The 19338-nt window shown below is 46.0% G+C and overlaps 1 protein-coding gene across 1 annotated transcript in view; it reads right to left on the bottom strand.

The window, feature by feature from the left end:
- The window catches only part of LOC309622181 (uncharacterized protein), a gene marked incomplete at its 5' end in the record, with an annotated part of 78571 nt that overhangs the window by 25690 nt on the left and 33543 nt on the right, over positions 1-19338 (bottom strand). The window contains 2 exons of the mRNA XM_082409303.1: positions 5762-5899; positions 14346-14483. Of these exons, the coding sequence (XP_082265429.1) occupies positions 5762-5899; positions 14346-14483 (276 nt within the window). The remainder of the gene's footprint in view (positions 1-5761; positions 5900-14345; positions 14484-19338) is intronic.

Here is a 19338-nt window from a genome sequence, read left to right as displayed (position 1 = left end):
TCGGAGACTTTACTCTGGCACTCACTGACCGCCACACAGCTGCCTCCTCCATGTTTCTGGCAGCCCAGGATGATAAAACTTCAGACGCCAAGAACATGGTCCCTCTACATCCATCGCTTTCTGCCAGCCTTGCTCAGGGAACACCATCTCAGATTCCAAATCAGGGGCAGAGCCGCCTGCCACTTCCCTGCCAGGAAGGAAGCCAGGTATATTACTATAACCAAGGCACACTGGGGTCTTTACTGTATGGAGAACTTGGCTCCTGCCCGCAATCCTACGGCTCGGCGTCATACACAGGAAGTCGGGCCTCTGGGCAACCAGAAATGGGAATGGGACCGAAGGAGATTCAGCCCACAAATATCCGACCACCAGCTTCCACCTCTGCAGTCTGCCACCCTGTGTCTGCTCAACGCATCACAGAAACAAGTTTTCAAGGTGAGTATAACAAACGCCAGAGAAAGTTGAAGAATGAGGTCGGCATTCAAAAATGGGGTCAAATCGACAGCTGGGAAGGGGTGTAGAGGCAGGTAGAATTCAGATCCTGAGCCTTTAATAACCACTACCTTCGCTCAGTGCCCTCTGTTTTTAGACTCTCTATGAGAACACCTAGGGCTTCCCTGGTGGCGCCGTGGTTAAGAATCCGCCTGCCAATGCAATGCGGGGGACACGGGTTCGAGCCCTGGTCTGCGAAGATCCCACATGCCGTGCAGCAACTAAGCGCATGTGCCACAACGACGGAGCCTGCATTCTAGAGCCCGTGAGCCTCAACTACCGAAGCCCACGTGCCTACAGCCCATGCTCCGCAACAAGAGAAGCCACCGCGATGAGAAGCCCGCACACCGCAACCAAGAGTAGCCCCCGCTAGCCGCCAACTAGAGAAAGCCCGTGCACAGCAATGAGAGACCCAGTGCAGCCAAAAACATAAATACGTAGAATAAATAAGTTCAAACAGTAAATAAATACATAAACATAAATTACAAAAAAAAAAGAACACCTAATGCAGGTGGGACGGTGGGAGGGCCACTGTAGAGGTCATCTATGCTACATGTACAAGAACCCCGAGAGCACACCAATCGGTACCACACTTTTCACTGCTGTAGCCGATCGTTCCCCCTGTACTGCCACACTGTAGCACTCCCTTCCCTCATCTACTGCTATAGTCTCTTCGGAAGGTGTTTCAGAACTCTTGTTATGAGAGTGCCAGTTGAACTGTCCTCACTTCCTTCATTTATACCAGGATTGAAGACCTTGTGGTCCGAGATCCTGTCCAGAGAGCAAGCAGGCTAAGACTCTGTCTTTGTTGATGTATTTCATCAGCAAGGGCTCTACCCCCTCTCCTAGTTCATGGTGTGACGTGTTCTTGGCCTCTCGGGAAAGTGGGGAGAATGGAAAGGACCCTATATGAGAATGCTAGGCTTTGTAAAACATTTCAGGTTTTTAAAAATAAGACTCATTTTGTATTGGACTTATAAACAGTCCTATGAAATACAAAGCGAGCCGAGAATCAGCGACAGGAAAGGCTCACCAGTAAGAATTACAACAGTCACCGCTTACCTCGTAGCATAGGGCACTGTCCGTGATCCTTAAGAAGAGTTAGTAGAAATGCCTTGCCCATCTTGCCCCTGAACCCCTTGAAAGGTACACGACTGCTGTGTTGGTGTTTAGGGGGAGCATCTCACTTACCAGGGACTGACTTCTCCCTTGATCCCTTTGTAGGGATGGAGACCTCCCCCCTGGTGATGAAAAATTCCCTGGGATTGCAACCTCCAAGCCAGACGTTTTGTGTGACACAAAGTCAAGAACTCCCCAAGTCCTGCAGTAGCAGAAACAGCCACATACTTGAGAGTAACCCACCATCTGAACTTGGGGACATTTCAGTGACAGCTCCAGTCCAGAGTGCCAGGCGTCTCCTGGCCCTGCCTCCAGCTCCAAGCCAGGGACAAATAGAGAGTAAGCACGTGGATGATATCAAAACCAAGCTTTCAAAGCCTCTGGATGCCTACCAGATCCCAACAGAGAACCAAGATCCTCCACTACTCCCTTTAGGAATCCCTGATATTCACCAGCCGCTGGCCTGCACCGATCCCCTCAGCCAAGAGGAGCAGCCTGGTTCTGAAAATGCTGATCTGGGAGAGAACAGCCGGAGTCGTCAGGACCTAGGGACACTTGAAAATGGGATTGAACCTAGCAGTGGTCTTGCAGACATTACTACACTGGCGGAGGATATTCACCTTCCCCAGCTCTTTAATCCTTTGAAAGATCTTGATCAATCCCAAGGTCCCAACGTGATCAAAGCTAAAGACACCAGAGCCATTAAGGTGAATCAGGTGCAGGAAAAGCCAAGTGTCATAAAGGTTCCCTCTGATCAACCCAGGAAGAACAAACAGAAAGCCTCTGAGCCTATCAGTGGCGCTCCCAAGGCCAAAATCCAGCCAAAGAATCCAGAGTGCCTGTTAGGGGGAGAAGTGGTTACATGCCACGCTGCAGTCAGTGACAGGGCTCCTGTGAACACGGCCAAGCACTCTCAAGGCAAACCTCAGAAAGCTGCATCCAGAAAGATCAGCAAAACTAAGAGCCACGGGCAGGAAAAGACCAAAAGGACCAGAGGGAGAAACAAGGCTGAGGAGAACAAGCAGTCAGGGAACAAAGTCAAGGCAGAAGAGAAGCCAGCAATCCCCCACACGAAGCGAAAGGAACACCAAACTGAGCTTCTCCAACAGAGCTTTCAAAAGCCTCGAACCTCCCTTGGCGTGCGCATGCTGGAGTCTGTGAAGGTTCTTCATGCGCTGGGGAAGAAGAATGAGACGAAAACTGGGCGCTCTTCCTGTCGGCTCTTGGGAAAGTCAAGCAACCCCAAAGACCCCCAGCCACCCCCAGCTATCCAGCCATGGCGGCATACCCCACGTGAGGGGAAGGGTCCTGAGAAAACGCAAGTCCAAGCCCAGAAACCAGACAGCAGTGCTGAAACAGAGTGTCCGTCTCCAGCCCAGTATGAGCGGCCTCCTCCTGGGAAGGTCAAGTTGATACCTCTGCCTTTTTCTGCCTGGGACAAGCCTCAAGCTCGACCCGCTCCTCGGAGGCCACAGTCTCTGGCCTCACATCGGCCTGCTGGGGCTTACCGTGCCCAGCCTGGTTCTACTGACTCAGCTCAACCTGCTGCAGCCAATTCATCCCAGCCAGCTCCTGCCTCTTTGCCAGGCCCCGCCAAACCAGCTCAGCCAACTGTGACCAACCCAACCCAACCGGCTTGGCCCAACCATACCCAGCCTCGTGTCCCTCAGTCTGCTGCTCCTAGGCCTGCACCCTCCAAAACTTCATCTGGCGCTCCTCTCCAGCGGGAGCCTGTTCCCCCTGCTGTGAATAAGCGCCAGTCCCCACCCAAGCTCCAAACCCACTTTCTACTCCAAGACTTCAGCAAGCAACGAGTTCCATGGAGGGAACCCAACGTGCCTGAGCCAGTCATGTCAAAGCCCATCGAACAAGAGCAGAGGCCAGAGCGAGAGGCCATGAAGAGGCGGGCTCAACAACAACGGGAGAATGCTGCCGGATACACCTCTTCGGGCAAGCTGCAATTTTTCACCGAGAGGGAAAACGAAATGGAAATTGCCGACTACTACGGATACGTCAAGTGAGAGCTGCTAGGATTCTTGGTGCCACCTTGGCTACCAGCTGTTCTTCCATACACAGGTAAGACAGGTATAGAACTGAATAAGTAAATGGAATACAATTAATAGACGAGTAACAAACCTTTCGAATTTTCAGATGCTGCTAACTGGGGCGTGAGAAAGGAAGGACTGAAAGTTGGATGGGAGAATGAAGGAAAGGGGTAAAAACTGAGCAAAGAGGAAGGAACTTGGCCCAGGGCTAGGAAGGCCAAAAGAGACGTATGGATTTAGGAAAGGAAGCAGGAGCGAGGATGAAATGGCAGAAGTAAAAAGCAGGGTCAGAGGTCTGGGTTGAAAGAACACAATTGGAGTAGAGTTGAAGGTGACAGAAGATGAGTCTAGGTTTACTAGGAGAAATAGAAAAAGTCTCTCGGGGACGCTGGCCTTAAGTCTCACAACCACCAGATAGGTATTTCAGAAAACAAGAGGTTCAGGACACATCTCTGAAAGGTCTGAGTTGCCTTATTCAGGTGTGACTGTAGTGGGGGAATAGGGAAATCTACCAGAGAAGTGGCTAGGGCTCAGAGTTATCCTAGGGGCAGCTGACGACAGGGGCAGAGCCAAGGGAACTGCTGGATCAGGAGGCCCACGAACAAAGCAGGGGCATAGCCGCCTGTCACTTCCCTGCCAGGAAGGAAGCCAGGTATATTACTGTAACCAAGGCACACTGGGGTCTTTACTGTATGGAGAACTTGGCTCCTGCCCGCAATCCTACGGCTCGGCGTCACACACAGGAAGTAGGGCCTCTGGGCAACCAGAAATGGGAATGGGACTGAAGGAGATTCAGCCCACAAATATCCGACCACCAGCTTCCACCTCTGCAGTCTGCCACCCTGTGTCTGCTCAACGCATCACAGAAACAAGTTTTCAAGGTGAGTATACAGACGGCAGAGAAAAGTTGAACAATGAGGTCAGCATTCAAAAATGGGGTCAAATCGACAGCTGGGAAGGGGTGTAGAGACAGGTAGAATTTAGATCCTGAGCCTTTAATAACCACTACCTTCTCTCAGTGCTCTCTGTTTTTAGACTCTATATGAGAACACCTAGGGCTTCCCTGGTGGCGCCTGCCAATGCAGGGGACACGGGTTCGAGCCCTGGTCTGCGAAGATCCCACATGCCGTGCAGCAACTAAGCGCATGTGCCACGACGACGGAGCCTGCATTCTAGAGCCCGTGAGCCTCAACTACCGAAGCCCACGTGCCTACAGCCCATGCTCCGCAACAAGAGAAGCCACCGCGATGAGATGCCCGCACACCGCAACCGAGAGTAGCCCCCGCTAGCCGCCAACTAGAGAAAGCCCGTGCACAGCAATGAGAGACCCAGTGCGGCCAAAAACATAAATACGTAGAATAAATAAGTTCAAACAGTAAATAAATACATAAACATAAATTACAAAAAAAAAGAACACCTAATGCAGGTGGGAAGGTGGGAGGGCCACCGTAGAGGTCATCTATGCTACATGTACAAGAATCCCGAGAGCACACCAATCGGTACCACACTTTTCACTGCTGTAGCCGATCGTTCCCCCTGTACTGCCACACTGTAGCACTCCCTTCCCTCATCTACTGCTATAGTCTCTTCGGAAGGTGTTTCAGAACTCTTGTTATCAGAGTGCCAGTTGAACTGTCCTCACTTCCTTCATTTATACCAGGATTGAAGACCTTGTGGTCCGAGATCCTGTCCAGAGAGCAAGCAGGCTAAGGCTCTGTCTTTGTTGATGTATTTCATCAGAAAGGGCTCTACCCCCTCTCCTAGTTCATGGTGTGAAGTGTTCTTGGCCTCTCGGGAAAGTGGGGAGAATGGAAAGGACCCTATATGAGAATGCTAGGCTCTGTAAAACATTTCAGGTTTTTAAAAATAAGACTCATTTTGTATTGGACTGACAACAGTCCTATGAAATACAAAGAAGGCCGAGAATCAGTGACAGGAAAGGATCACCAGTAAGAACTACAGCAGTCACCGCTTACCTCGTAGCATAGGGCACTGTCCGTGATCCTTAAGAAGAGTTAGTAGAAATGCCTTGCCCATCTTGCCCCTGAACCCCTTGAAAGGTACACGACTGCTGTGTTGGTGTTTAGGGGGAGCATCTCACTTACCAGGGACTGACTTCTCCCTTGATTCCTCTGTAGTGATGGAGACTTCCCCGCTGATGAAAAATTCCCTGGGATTGCAACCTCCAAGCCAGACAGCTTTCCTATGGAATGACAGAGAACTTGTCAAGGTGAAACACCAGTCTGCGGGAGAAAGGGAGGAAGAGAATGATGGAAATCGTTTCTGGGAAACTATTTTTACATTATGTGTTGTTTGTTCCCGGTAAATAAACTGAAATCTTCTTAACAGTACAACAAAATCTAAACCACTAAAGCCAACAATACAGGAGTATAACGTTCGACAAAAATTTCTTTGGCTGCGCAGCATGTGGGATCTTAGCTCCCCAACCAGGGATTGAACCCACGCCTGCTGCATTGGAAGCGCAGAGTCTTCACCACGGGACCACCGGGGAAGTCCCAGGACTATCACTTTTAAAGGAGAAGGTACAAACCCCTCGGTTCTATGAACTGGAGATTTTTAGTAAGAAGTCAATATATTTGTTGTTAGGCACATTTTATGTTAGGCTGTCTCCCTGCACAGGATGCAGGCGCCTTGAGAATGGAAGTCATATCCCTCTATAGTACGTCCCTCTTCTTTCTGCTTTGCAGTTTGCTGCTCCACTTGTTCAACCCCACCTAGTAATAACCTATACTTCCCTTGTTCCTGTTTTCCCATCTGGAAAACAGACAAAAGGCAACCAAACAACGCAAAGGTCTCAACAAATAAGGGATATCCAAAACCAGAGATGGCCAGAACTTCTGTACCCCTGATGAAATAGTCCTCATACAAAACCTGATAATCAAATTCCTTAATGCTAGGAATCACAGTGAAAAATAGTATCTGAACTGACTTCTGTCAGATGAGTGAGAACTAAGGTTAATTCAGTGTATCTGAAGCATAGAAAGTGAGGGCAAAAGTGGCACAAGATGGGGCTAGAGAAGCAGAGAGGATTCTAGACCACGCAGAGTCTTAAAGGCCAACAGTGTGTTTTCTATTCTCAAAACAATGCTTGTGAGCGATGTTTATGAGCAACGTTCCAACTTGCTTTGAAGGTTTCTTGTGTGAAGAGTGGATTGGAAGGAAACAAGATATATGGACACCAGTTAGGACCTAATCGCAACAGACAGGCAAGTTCAGTATTAGGAAGTTGAGGAAGAGCTGGCTGACAGATTCCAAAGAAATTCAGGAGATGAACTGAAGCGGGCTTAATGGGGTAGGAGATGGAGGAAAGGAAGGTCTTAGGGAATTCAAGGGTTTACTGCACACATGAGCAAAGTCTCAAAATTAATCATTTGAACGTACAGAGGCGGATCTCCCAAATGACACCGGTTAGGAAGCAACGGTACGCCCTTTAGAATTCCTAGAGACAACACAAATCAACTGTTTCGATGGAAAATTCGGCGGGACTCTTGATTTCCATGGGAATACAGAGAAAAGAGACACTGATCTGGCTTGCAGGTATATTTAGGAAGCTGTTAGCCGGACATCACCTACTAGTATCATGTAAGTAGGCCGTCCGAAGTAGGAAGCTTAGGGGAAAAACCTGGAGGAAAACTTAAAAGCTTAAGCCACACCTCTACACTACACCACCTTTCACAATTTCTTCTCAGATAAGCATCATCCCCATCAGTGAAGAAACTCGTTCGTACCTCATAATAGGAAAAACAGGCCTAAAGATTCAATGTGTGTCTTGGGAGGTCCCATCTATGCGATATCTTCCTGGGACCAGAAAAGGCCCCAGGAAGATCCATCTCTGCACCCCTGAAAGCTTACCACCAAGGAAAATGACTAGGTCCATAGATTTCCTCCCTCAAACCAGCTTACCTCACACATAGATCATTAGCAACTCCGCCCTTACTCACATTATCACAGTCACAAGAGTGGTTAGGGAGAAAAGCACTAACCAGGGGAACTAAAACAGAGGCAATCCAGGCCAAGCTGGGCTGGTGGCAGATATCTTGCTCCTTACGCTCGGGTGCATAATGCGACTCACCACAGTGCCTTTTTCACAGACCCTTTTGAACGTTTCTCCACAGAATCCAACAGCTCAAGTTAGTTCATGACGCTTCAAGGTCAACAATCGTCAAGAGAAAAACATGCAATATGTCTTACAATGTTGGATTCCTTACAAACAGGACAAGGAGATAACCATGTAGACAAAACCAGAGCATTTGAAAACATCTGTATTCTACAAACACACCAGTGAATGCTATAAATAAGGTACTATGACATAAAACAAAATGAAAACTAGATGTGAGACTGTTCTCTTCAGTGTACAGACTTCATGGCAGTTGCTGCACACTATCTAGCTACTTAGATCTTTAACTCTCTGTTCTGTTAATACCAAATGAGGCCCAAGTGTGTCAACCTGTTTCCCACAGAAACCAAAAAGTCTACATGCATCTCTTTTCTCCTGTGCCCTTTCACCTTACCTGCTCCCAATTCTCCACCAACGTCCTCCTCTTTCTCTAATTATTCTCCTCTTCATTTTGCTTGGCCTTGCCCCCAAGCATGCAAGACAGAGAGTCCTAGAGGTCCAAGATTCTAGAGTGGCTGTTTGCAAGGCGGAGGAGATTACAGTAACTGCCACACTGTATATACTTCTGTGCAAAGAAAAAGGGACAGTGTTCAGAATGTCTCTCACATATAACAAGAGCTGGAGATGGCAGGATACCTGTGTGGCCCAAGGAACTAGAGCTAGCAAATTATGGGCCAAACAATTGCAACCAAAGGCTGGAAGAGGAAAGGTCTGCAACCAGCTCTGTCTCCTAGCTCTCTGGTATTTGCTGCCAACGGGCAGAGTCTATTTCGTGAAGCATCAAGCACTGAAAAGAAGACTCCTGCTGCTGGAAGGTGACAGGAAGTAACGTCCAATGCAAGATCAAGGCTTGTCCTCGAAGCAATGCCCATAATGGAAGAAAAAAAAAAAAGAGAAAGCGGAAGAGAAACGTTAAGTCGCAAGTCCAACCTGGCCCCCAGCCTAGCCCAGCCCAAGGAAGGTAGGAGTCAAGGAGAAGAAACTAAAAGAGAAGAGCCTTGGACCACAACATTCTCCACAAGGTACACTCAACAAACTTCACCCTACTCTTGAACCAAGTTACAAAGAGAGCTTCTTAATCCCTACTTTGGCTCCTTAAAAGCTGCTATCAGTTCACTCATTAGACACATATGATTTCAGAACAACTGTAATAGTTCAAACTAGATGGCTCTTTCCTTCCTAAGGATTATTAATTAAAGAAGATCTATATAGCTCTAAGTATATGATACATAAAATAGAATACTCTGTAGAATATAAGTAACTCTTAGTTCAGTGTATTAATGAACGTCTGTAAGAAATGTGGCAATGATTTCCCTAATGGAAGAGCCTGGGGGAGGTAAATCTGTCTTCTAGGATTTCCTCCCCAGAGCTCAGAAACTCAGGTGTTGTTTTAGCTCTCCTACACTCTCTTCACCCAAGCCCGCCTTCCTGTTGGGGATCGGACCTCCCTATTGGCTCTCTCATACCTTTCAACTGCCTGCTTTGTGACATCACTCTCCTACCAAACCTACTACCACTTGGTAGAGTCTTGGGGTTTCCGTGGAGCTGTTTGGACCAGTAACCAGTGACCTCTGTACTGGACACGTGCGCCGTTCAGCTGCAGCCACTCGGACATCCTCTAGTGTTGTCTCCTCATCCCTTGTACCTGCAGTGGATGCTTCCTCTTCTCTGACCATGTCAGGTAAGAAAAGAAACTTTGGAAAGTTTTGCGTTCGATTTCTTTTGCCCCTAAATTGAGTAAGTAGGAGATTCAAAATAGCATGGAATAATGAGGGAAAGTATTGAACTACAAGTCTGGAGACCTAATTTCAGTTTTGACTTTGACGTTTACTATCTGTGTGACTTTGGACAAATCACTGGCTGTCTCACAAAGCCTGTTGCTTTCCTTAACTGTTACGTTAGGATACCACGTTGGGTTGATCACTCTGATCCCCTTCTTTTCCAGTATTGAGCCTTAAAGGGTACCCATGTAGAAAACGAAATCAGACACTTCTCAAGAGTGTTTCAACAGAAACATAGAAAAGCCAGGGGACATAGAAAACTAGCAATATATACCAAGATGTTTCATCTCTAATGGTCTCCCTCCACTAGGATTTCGACTAGTTGAAAAGAGAGAATAGGGAGAGAGGATGGAGAGTACTGGGCTCTACAGGGAGGCACAGAGTCGAGCGTAAGGAAGTTTAGGATGGTTTTCATTAGCACAGGCCAACAGGCACCAAGAGATGGGAGAAAATGTAAGAATGAAGAGGGAAAGCATAGAGGAGCTCTCAAGAAAAACGGAGTTTGCAATGGAATGCTGATGGGAACCAAAGATTTTCAATTAAAGCAGAAACAGCACAGAGGGAAACCTGCTCAGAGCAGGGCAAAACCAAGTTGATGGTAGCAAACCCTTACATTAACAGACTAAGAAGGAAAGTAAGGCCAGAACAGGGGATCACCAGGAAAGGCAGCTTATCAGAAAAGTCATACTCCGTTTTCTTTCTTTTATTGCCTCTCTGAATACAGTTGGCCACTTGACAGTTTTGAATATAAACATTTTAGAAATACGTTTTAGAAATGATGCCTCCTATAAACAAGCAACCACAGTGGTTATCTAGGGGGCTGCTTTTCAGTGTTTTATTCTTTCTAATTTTTAAACTAGGTAGACATTTCACCAATTCAACATTTTAAGTGATATCTTCTAAATTGAATCAGAAGGACTATTTTCCTTGGTGTGATATGTAGGTTCTAAGGCAAGGCTGCTTTTCATTTTTACAGTTATTTCCTTCCTAACACAGAGAGCACATTGATCAACAGCCATCGTTCGCTTGTAGAGCTTAGCTACCGAAGAAGAAGAAGAAAAAGTCAAGCCCCACATCTCTAATTCCCCCCCCCACTTAGGGAATTCCCTGGCGGTCCAGTGCTTAGGACTCGGTGCTTTCACGGCCAGGGCCACGCGGCGCGGCCAAAGAAACAAAACAAACAAACATCCACGTTTATCGAAAACCATATTGTGGAGTCCTGTGGATTTTCTTACATTTGAAAATCTTTTTTAATTGGATTCTAGGCATGATGGTTTTTTGAGGTTTTGGGATGCCATCTTCTTGGATGCTGAAGATGATTCTAATCTAAGTTCTAGGATAAATCCAAAAACCTTCCTGATACATTTTAAGCTTCCTTTCTGCTTATTATATAAGCTATATTCATTGAAATATATATTTCTCCTAGGCTTAATACCTCTTACTTGCTGGGTAAAAATATGAAGGAGCACAATAATGAAACTCTTTTACACTTATTATTTTGCTGTCTGCTTCGTACCGGTTTTCATTGAAATACTTGTCTATATGTGTTGTGGCTACCTATACATGCACATTTATTGCATTCTGTTGCTTGTTATGCATTTTTTACTGACATACCTTCTCTGTCTGTATGCATTGGCTAGGAATTCATTCACCTCTATCACCTCCATCGTGTCTTCTGGTTAATAGTATTCACTAAAATAGAGTGGGCAAAATTCACTTTCATAATATTGCATGGATAGTACAGAATGCCATTTGTTAGTAAATTCATTAGGCTTCGATACTTGCCACATACCCCAGTTTTCATTAATATCTATGGATTTCTTTTTCGTTAACGTAATATGCTTGTCATGATTTTTCTTTGTCTTTCTAGAACTTATTGTATCTTCCTCCATATAAATCATACGCAATAGATCAGCTTATTCATCTATTAATTATTACTGCTATTATTATTGGTGGTGGTGTTATAACCACTTTACAGGTGAGGAATCTGAAGTAATCAGATAACTCTTCCCTTTCCAAAAGCACTTAAGAAATCCACTTTCGGGTAATCATTTTGAGGTAGGATGAGAAACCAGGCTTGAAGAGGGCAAAAATGACTCTTTCAATTCACCAGTTGGACTGAGCTGTACGTCACCTCTAGGTAATAGCGTGGGAACTGCACAAGCAAAGGGAGACACTGAAGACGACAATGGTAACAGCCGTACTGTTTTCTAATGGACAAAAAAAATGCCTATATTATAAGTTCTATTTCTCCTGCTTTCTGGCAGTATCATGCTCAGAGTGGAGTCCTGGCAAGGAAGTCAGGATACTTAGGTTCTGAAACCTGGTAATGATACTAACATAATGAGAGAACTTGAACAAGTCAACCCGACCTCTCTGAGCCTCAGTTTCCTTACTCACGAAATGAGACTGAGAACATCGAAGTTCTCTAAGGGCCTCCTAGTTCTAAAATGCTTCCAGTCTAGGAAATAGCATAGAAGTCAATACGAGTGCAGGCTGAAGGGAAAGACAGGGCAGGGAGAAGGTTGCTTCCAGCCTAGAGAACAATCTCTGAACCACACCACTTGGCTCTTCTGCCCGTCTGTGCCCAAGATGGGAGCACAGGCAGTTAATAGAGAAGAGTGGAAAACTGCTCAGTCCTTACAGCCATCATTAACTGTCTGATTTTGGGTTTCTCAGGAAGTAGTGATAGTAGAGGTGTCCTGATAGCAAGAACCTTCAGATGATGCCGTTCCTCAAACGTAGTGAGAATTTCTCAACCTCCCTGAGTTTTTCATGACCCTCTTGTTCTTACAGAAAATTTCCAACATCCATCTCTACTTGGAACTCTAAATTCTCTGCAGCATTCTCCTCCTGTGGTGAGCAATGCAACTTCCCTAACACGAAGTGTCTGCAACTTCTCCAGAGTCTCTGCCCCTGCCGTCAGTTCGGCATCGGCTACTGGTACCCCTTTCCAGACACTCATGGGTAGTGCCTACCTTTACCAACATTCTAGCACGACTATGTTATCTGGAGTTACTGACCACAGCCAGATCTCCACTTCAGCTGCTTCCTATCCAGGTGTTCTTGAGTGGGACATCACAGCAAGCACTGAAAAGAATTCTTCTTCACTCGGAGACTTTACTCTGGCACTCACTGACCGCCACACAGCTGCCTCCTCCATGTTTCTGGCAGCCCAGGATGATAAAACTTCAGACGCCAAGAACATGGTCCCTCTACATCCATCGCTTTCTGCCAGCCTTGCTCAGGGAACACCATCTCAGATTCCAAATCAGGGGCAGAGCCGCCTGCCACTTCCCTGCCAGGAAGGAAGCCAGGTATATTACTGTAACCAAGGCACACTGGGGTCTTTACTGTATGGAGAACTTGGCTCCTGCCCGCAATCCTACGGCTCGGCGTCATACACAGGAAGTCGGGCCTCTGGGCAACCAGAAATGGGAATGGGACTGAAGGAGATTCAGCCCACAAATATCCGACCACCAGCTTCCACCTCTGCAGTCTGCCACCCTGTGTCTGCTCAACGCATCACAGAAACAAGTTTTCAAGGTGAGTATAACAAACGCCAGAGAAAGTTGAAGAATGAGGTCGGCATTCAAAAATGGGGTCAAATCGACAGCTGGGAAGGGGTGTAGAGACAGGTAGAATTTAGATCCTGAGCCTTTAATAACCACTACCTTCTCTCAGTGCTCTCTGTTTTTAGACTCTATATGAGAACACCTAGGGCTTCCCTGGTGGCGCCTGCCAATGCAGGGGACACGGGTTCGAGCCCTGGTCTGCGAAGATCCCACATGCCGTGCAGCAACTAAGCGCATGTGCCACAACGACGGAGCCTGCATTCTAGAGCCCGTGAGCCTCAACTACCGAAGCCCACGTGCCTACAGCCCATGCTCCGCAACAAGAGAAGCCACCGCGATGAGATGCCCGCACACCGCAACCGAGAGTAGCCCCCGCTAGCCGCCAACTAGAGAAAGCCCGTGCACAGCAATGAGAGACCCAGTGCGGCCAAAAAAATAAATACGTAGAATAAATAAGTTCAAACAGTAAATAAATACATAAACATAAATTACAAAAAAAAAGAACACCTAATGCAGGTGGGAAGGTGGGAGGGCCACTGTAGAGGTCATCTATGCTACATGTACAAGAACCCCGAGAGCACACCAATCGGTACCACACTTTTCACTGCTGTAGCCGATCGTTCCCCCTGTACTGCCACACTGTAGCACTCCCTTCCCTCATCTACTGCTATAGTCTCTTTGGAAGGTGTTTCCGAACTCTTGTTATCAGAGTGCCAGTTGAACTGTCCTCACTTCCTTCATTTATACCAGGATTGAAGACCTTGTGGTCCGAGATCCTGTCCAGAGAGCAAGCAGGCTAAGGCTCTGTCTTTGTTGATGTATTTCATCAGAAAGGGCTCTACCCCCTCTCCTAGTTCATGGTGTGAAGTGTTCTTGGCCTCTCGGGAAAGTGGGGAGAATGGAAAGGACCCTATATGAGAATGCTAGGCTCTGTAAAACATTTCAGGTTTTTAAAAATAAGACTCATTTTGTATTGGACTGACAACAGTCCTATGAAATACAAAGAAGGCCGAGAATCAGTGACAGGAAAGGATCACCAGTAAGAACTACAGCAGTCACCGCTTACCTCGTAGCATAGGGCACTGTCCGTGATCCTTAAGAAGAGTTAGTAGAAATGCCTTGCCCATCTTGCCCCTGAACCCCTTGAAAGGTACACGACTGCTGTGTTGGTGTTTAGGGGGAGCATCTCACTTACCAGGGACTGACTTCTCCCTTGATTCCTCTGTAGTGATGGAGACTTCCCCGCTGATGAAAAATTCCCTGGGATTGCAACCTCCAAGCCAGACAGCTTTCCTATGGAATGACAGAGAACTTGTCAAGGTGAAACACCAGTCTGCGGGAGAAAGGGAGGAAGAGAATGATGGAAATCGTTTCTGGGAAACTATTTTTACATTATGTGTTGTTTGTTCCCGGTAAATAAACTGAAATCTTCTTAACAGTACAACAAAATCTAAACCACTAAAGCCAACAATACAGGAGTATAACGTTCGACAAAAATTTCTTTGGCTGCGCAGCATGTGGGATCTTAGCTCCCCAACCAGGGATTGAACCCACGCCTGCTGCGTTGGAAGCGCAGAGTCTTCACCACGGGACCACCGGGGAAGTCCCAGGACTATCACTTTTAAAGGAGAAGGTACAAACCCCTCGGTTCTATGAACTGGAGATTTTTAGTAAGAAGTCAATATATTTGTTGTTAGGCACATTTTATGTTAGGCTGTCTCCCTGCACAGGATGCAGGCGCCTTGAGAATGGAAGTCATATCCCTCTATAGTACGTCCCTCTTCTTTCTGCTTTGCAGTTTGCTGCTCCACTTGTTCAACCCCACCTAGTAATAACCTATACTTCCCTTGTTCCTGTTTTCCCATCTGGAAAACAGACAAAAGGCAACCAAACAACGCAAAGGTCTCAACAAATAAGGGATATCCAAAACCAGAGATGGCCAGAACTTCTGTACCCCTGATGAAATAGTCCTCATACAAAACCTGATAATCAAATTCCTTAATGCTAGGAATCACAGTGAAAAATAGTATCTGAACTGACTTCTGTCAGATGAGTGAGAACTAAGGTTAATTCAGTGTATCTGAAGCATAGAAAGTGAGGGCAAAAGTGGCACAAGATGGGGCTAGAGAAGCAGAGAGGATTCTAGACCACGCAGAGTCTTAAAGGCCAACAGTGTGTTTTCTATTCTCAAAACAATGCTTGTGAGCGATGTTTATGAGCAACGTTCCAACTTGCTTTGAAGGTTTCTTGTGTGAAGAGTGGATTGGAAGGAAACAAGATATATGGACACCAGTTAGGACCTAATCGCAACAGACAGGCAAGTTCAGTATTAGGAAGTTGAGGAAGAGCTGGCTGACAGATTCCAAAGAAATTCAGGAGATGAACTGAAGCGGGCTTAATGGGGTAGGAGATGGAGGAAAGGAAGGTCTTAGGGAATTCAAGGGTTTACTGCACACATGAGCAAAGTCTCAAAATTAATCATTTGAACGTACAGAGGCGGATCTCCCAAATGACACCGGTTAGGAAGCAACGGTACGCCCTTTAGAATTCCTAGAGACAACACAAATCAACTGTTTCGATGGAAAATTCGGCGGGACTCTTGATTTCCATGGGAATACAGAGAAAAGAGACACTGATCTGGCTTGCAGGTATATTTAGGAAGTTGTTAGCCGGACATCACCTACTAGTATCATGTAAGTAGGCCGTCCGAAGTAGGAAGCTTAGGGGAAAAACCTGGAGGAAAACTTAAAAGCTTAAGCCACACCTCTACACTACACCACCTTTCACAATTTCTTCTCAGATAAGCATCATCCCCATCAGTGAAGAAACTCGTTCGTACCTCATAATAGGAAAAACAGGCCTAAAGATTCAATGTGTGTCTTGGGAGGTCCCATCTATGCGATATCTTCCTGGGACCAGAAAAGGCCCCAGGAAGATCCATCTCTGCACCCCTGAAAGCTTACCACCAAGGAAAATGACTAGGTCCATAGATTTCCTCCCTCAAACCAGCTTACCTCACACATAGATCATTAGCAACTCCGCCCTTACTCACATTATCACAGTCACAAGAGTGGTTAGGGAGAAAAGCACTAACCAGGGGAACTAAAACAGAGGCAATCCAGGCCAAGCTGGGCTGGTGGCAGATATCTTGCTCCTTACGCTCGGGTGCATAATGCGACTCACCACAGTGCCTTTTTCACAGACCCTTTTGAACGTTTCTCCACAGAATCCAACAGCTCAAGTTAGTTCATGACGCTTCAAGGTCAACAATCGTCAAGAGAAAAACATGCAATATGTCTTACAATGTTGGATTCCTTACAAACAGGACAAGGAGATAACCATGTAGACAAAACCAGAGCATTTGAAAACATCTGTATTCTACAAACACACCAGTGAATGCTATAAATAAGGTACTATGACATAAAACAAAATGAAAACTAGATGTGAGACTCTTCTCTTCAGTGTACAGACTTCATGGCAGTTGCTGCACACTATCTAGCTACTTAGATCTTTAACTCTCTGTTCTGTTAATACCAAATGAGGCCCAAGTGTGTCAACCTGTTTCCCACAGAAACCAAAAAGTCTACATGCATCTCTTTTCTCCTGTGCCCTTTCACCTTACCTGCTCCCAATTCTCCACCAACGTCCTCCTCTTTCTCTAATTATTCTCCTCTTCATTTTGCTTGGCCTTGCCCCCAAGCATGCAAGACAGAGAGTCCTAGAGGTCCAAGATTCTAGAGTGGCTGTTTGCAAGGCGGAGGAGATTACAGTAACTGCCACACTGTATATACTTCTGTGCAAAGAAAAAGGGACAGTGTTCAGAATGTCTCTCACATATAACAAGAGCTGGAGATGGCAGGATACCTGTGTGGCCCAAGGAACTAGAGCTAGCAAATTATGGGCCAAACAATTGCAACCAAAGGCTGGAAGAGGAAAGGTCTGCAACCAGCTCTGTCTCCTAGCTCTCTGGTATTTGCTGCCAACGGGCAGAGTCTATTTCGTGAAGCATCAAGCACTGAAAAGAAGACTCCTGCTGCTGGAAGGTGACAGGAAGTAACGTCCAATGCAAGATCAAGGCTTGTCCTCGAAGCAATGCCCATAATGGAAGAAAAAAAAAAAAGAGAAAGCGGAAGAGAAACGTTAAGTCGCAAGTCCAACCTGGCCCCCAGCCTAGCCCAGCCCAAGGAAGGTAGGAGTCAAGGAGAAGAAACTAAAAGAGAAGAGCCTTGGACCACAACATTCTCCACAAGGTACACTCAACAAACTTCACCCTACTCTTGAACCAAGTTACAAAAAGAGCTTCTTAATCCCTACTTTGGCTCCTTAAAAGCTGCTATCAGTTCACTCATTAGACACATATGATTTCAGAACAACTGTAATAGTTCAAACTAGATGGCTCTTTCCTTCCTAAGGATTATTAATTAAAGAAGATCTATATAGCTCTAAGTATATGATACATAAAATAGAATACTCTGTAGAATATAAGTAACTCTTAGTTCAGTGTATTAATGAACGTCTGTAAGAAATGTGGCAATGATTTCCCTAATGGAAGAGCCTGGGGGAGGTAAATCTGTCTTCTAGGATTTCCTCCCCAGAGCTCAGAAACTCAGGTGTTGTTTTAGCTCTCCTACACTCTCTTCACCCAAGCCCGCCTTCCTGTTGGGGATCGGACCTCCCTATTGGCTCTCTCATACCTTTCAACTGCCTGCTTTGTGACATCACTCTCCTACCAAACCTACTACCACTTGGTAGAGTCTTGGGGTTTCCGTGGAGCTGTTTGGACCAGTAACCAGTGACCTCTGTACTGGACACGTGCGCCGTTCAGCTGCAGCCACTCGGACATCCTCTAGTGTTGTCTCCTCATCCCTTGTACCTGCAGTGGATGCTTCCTCTTCTCTGACCATGTCAGGTAAGAAAAGAAACTTTGGAAAGTTTTGCGTTCGATTTCTTTTGCCCCTAAATTGAGTAAGTAGGAGATTCAAAATAGCATGGAATAATGAGGGAAAGTATTGAACTACACGTCTGGAGACCTAATTTCAGTTTTGACTTTGACGTTTACTATCTGTGTGACTTTGGACAAATCACTGGCTGTCTCACAAAGCCTGTTGCTTTCCTTAACTGTTACGTTAGGATACCACGTTGGGTTGATCACTCTGATCCCCTTCTTTTCCAGTATTGAGCCTTAAAGGGTACCCATGTAGAAAACGAAATCAGACACTTCTCAAGAGTGTTTCAACAGAAACATAGAAAAGCCAGGGGACATAGAAAACTAGCAATATATACCAAGATGTTTCATCTCTAATGGTCTCCCTCCACTAGGATTTCGACTAGTTGAAAAGAGAGAATAGGGAGAGAGGATGGAGAGTACTGGGCTCTACAGGGAGGCACAGAGTCGAGCGTAAGGAAGTTTAGGATGGTTTTCATTAGCACAGGCCAACAGGCACCAAGAGATGGGAGAAAATGTAAGAATGAAGAGGGAAAGCATAGAGGAGCTCTCAAGAAAAACGGAGTTTGCAATGGAATGCTGATGGGAACCAAAGATTTTCAATTAAAGCAGAAACAGCACAGAGGGAAACCTGCTCAGAGCAGGGCAAAACCAAGTTGATGGTAGCAAACCCTTACATTAACAGACTAAGAAGGAAAGTAAGGCCAGAACAGGGGATCACCAGGAAAGGCAGCTTATCAGAAAAGTCATACTCCGTTTTCTTTCTTTTATTGCCTCTCTGAATACAGTTGGCCACTTGACAGTTTTGAATATAAACATTTTAGAAATACGTTTTAGAAATGATGCCTCCTATAAACAAGCAACCACAGTGGTTATCTAGGGGGCTGCTTTTCAGTGTTTTATTCTTTCTAATTTTTAAACTAGGTAGACATTTCACCAATTCAACATTTTAAGTGATATCTTCTAAATTGAATCAGAAGGACTATTTTCCTTGGTGTGATATGTAGGTTCTAAGGCAAGGCTGCTTTTCATTTTTACAGTTATTTCCTTCCTAACACAGAGAGCACATTGATCAACAGCCATCGTTCGCTTGTAGAGCTTAGCTACCGAAGAAGAAGAAGAAAAAGTCAAGCCCCACATCTCTAATTCCCCCCCCCACTTAGGGAATTCCCTGGCGGTCCAGTGCTTAGGACTCGGTGCTTTCACGGCCAGGGCCACGCGGCGCGGCCAAAGAAACAAAACA

This window comes from Balaenoptera borealis (genome assembly GCF_965194805.1).
Source record: "Balaenoptera borealis genome assembly, contig: HAP1_SCAFFOLD_1746, whole genome shotgun sequence".
Lineage (NCBI taxonomy): Eukaryota > Metazoa > Chordata > Mammalia > Artiodactyla > Balaenopteridae > Balaenoptera > Balaenoptera borealis.
This window is presented reverse-complemented; position numbering and strand designations above follow the sequence as displayed.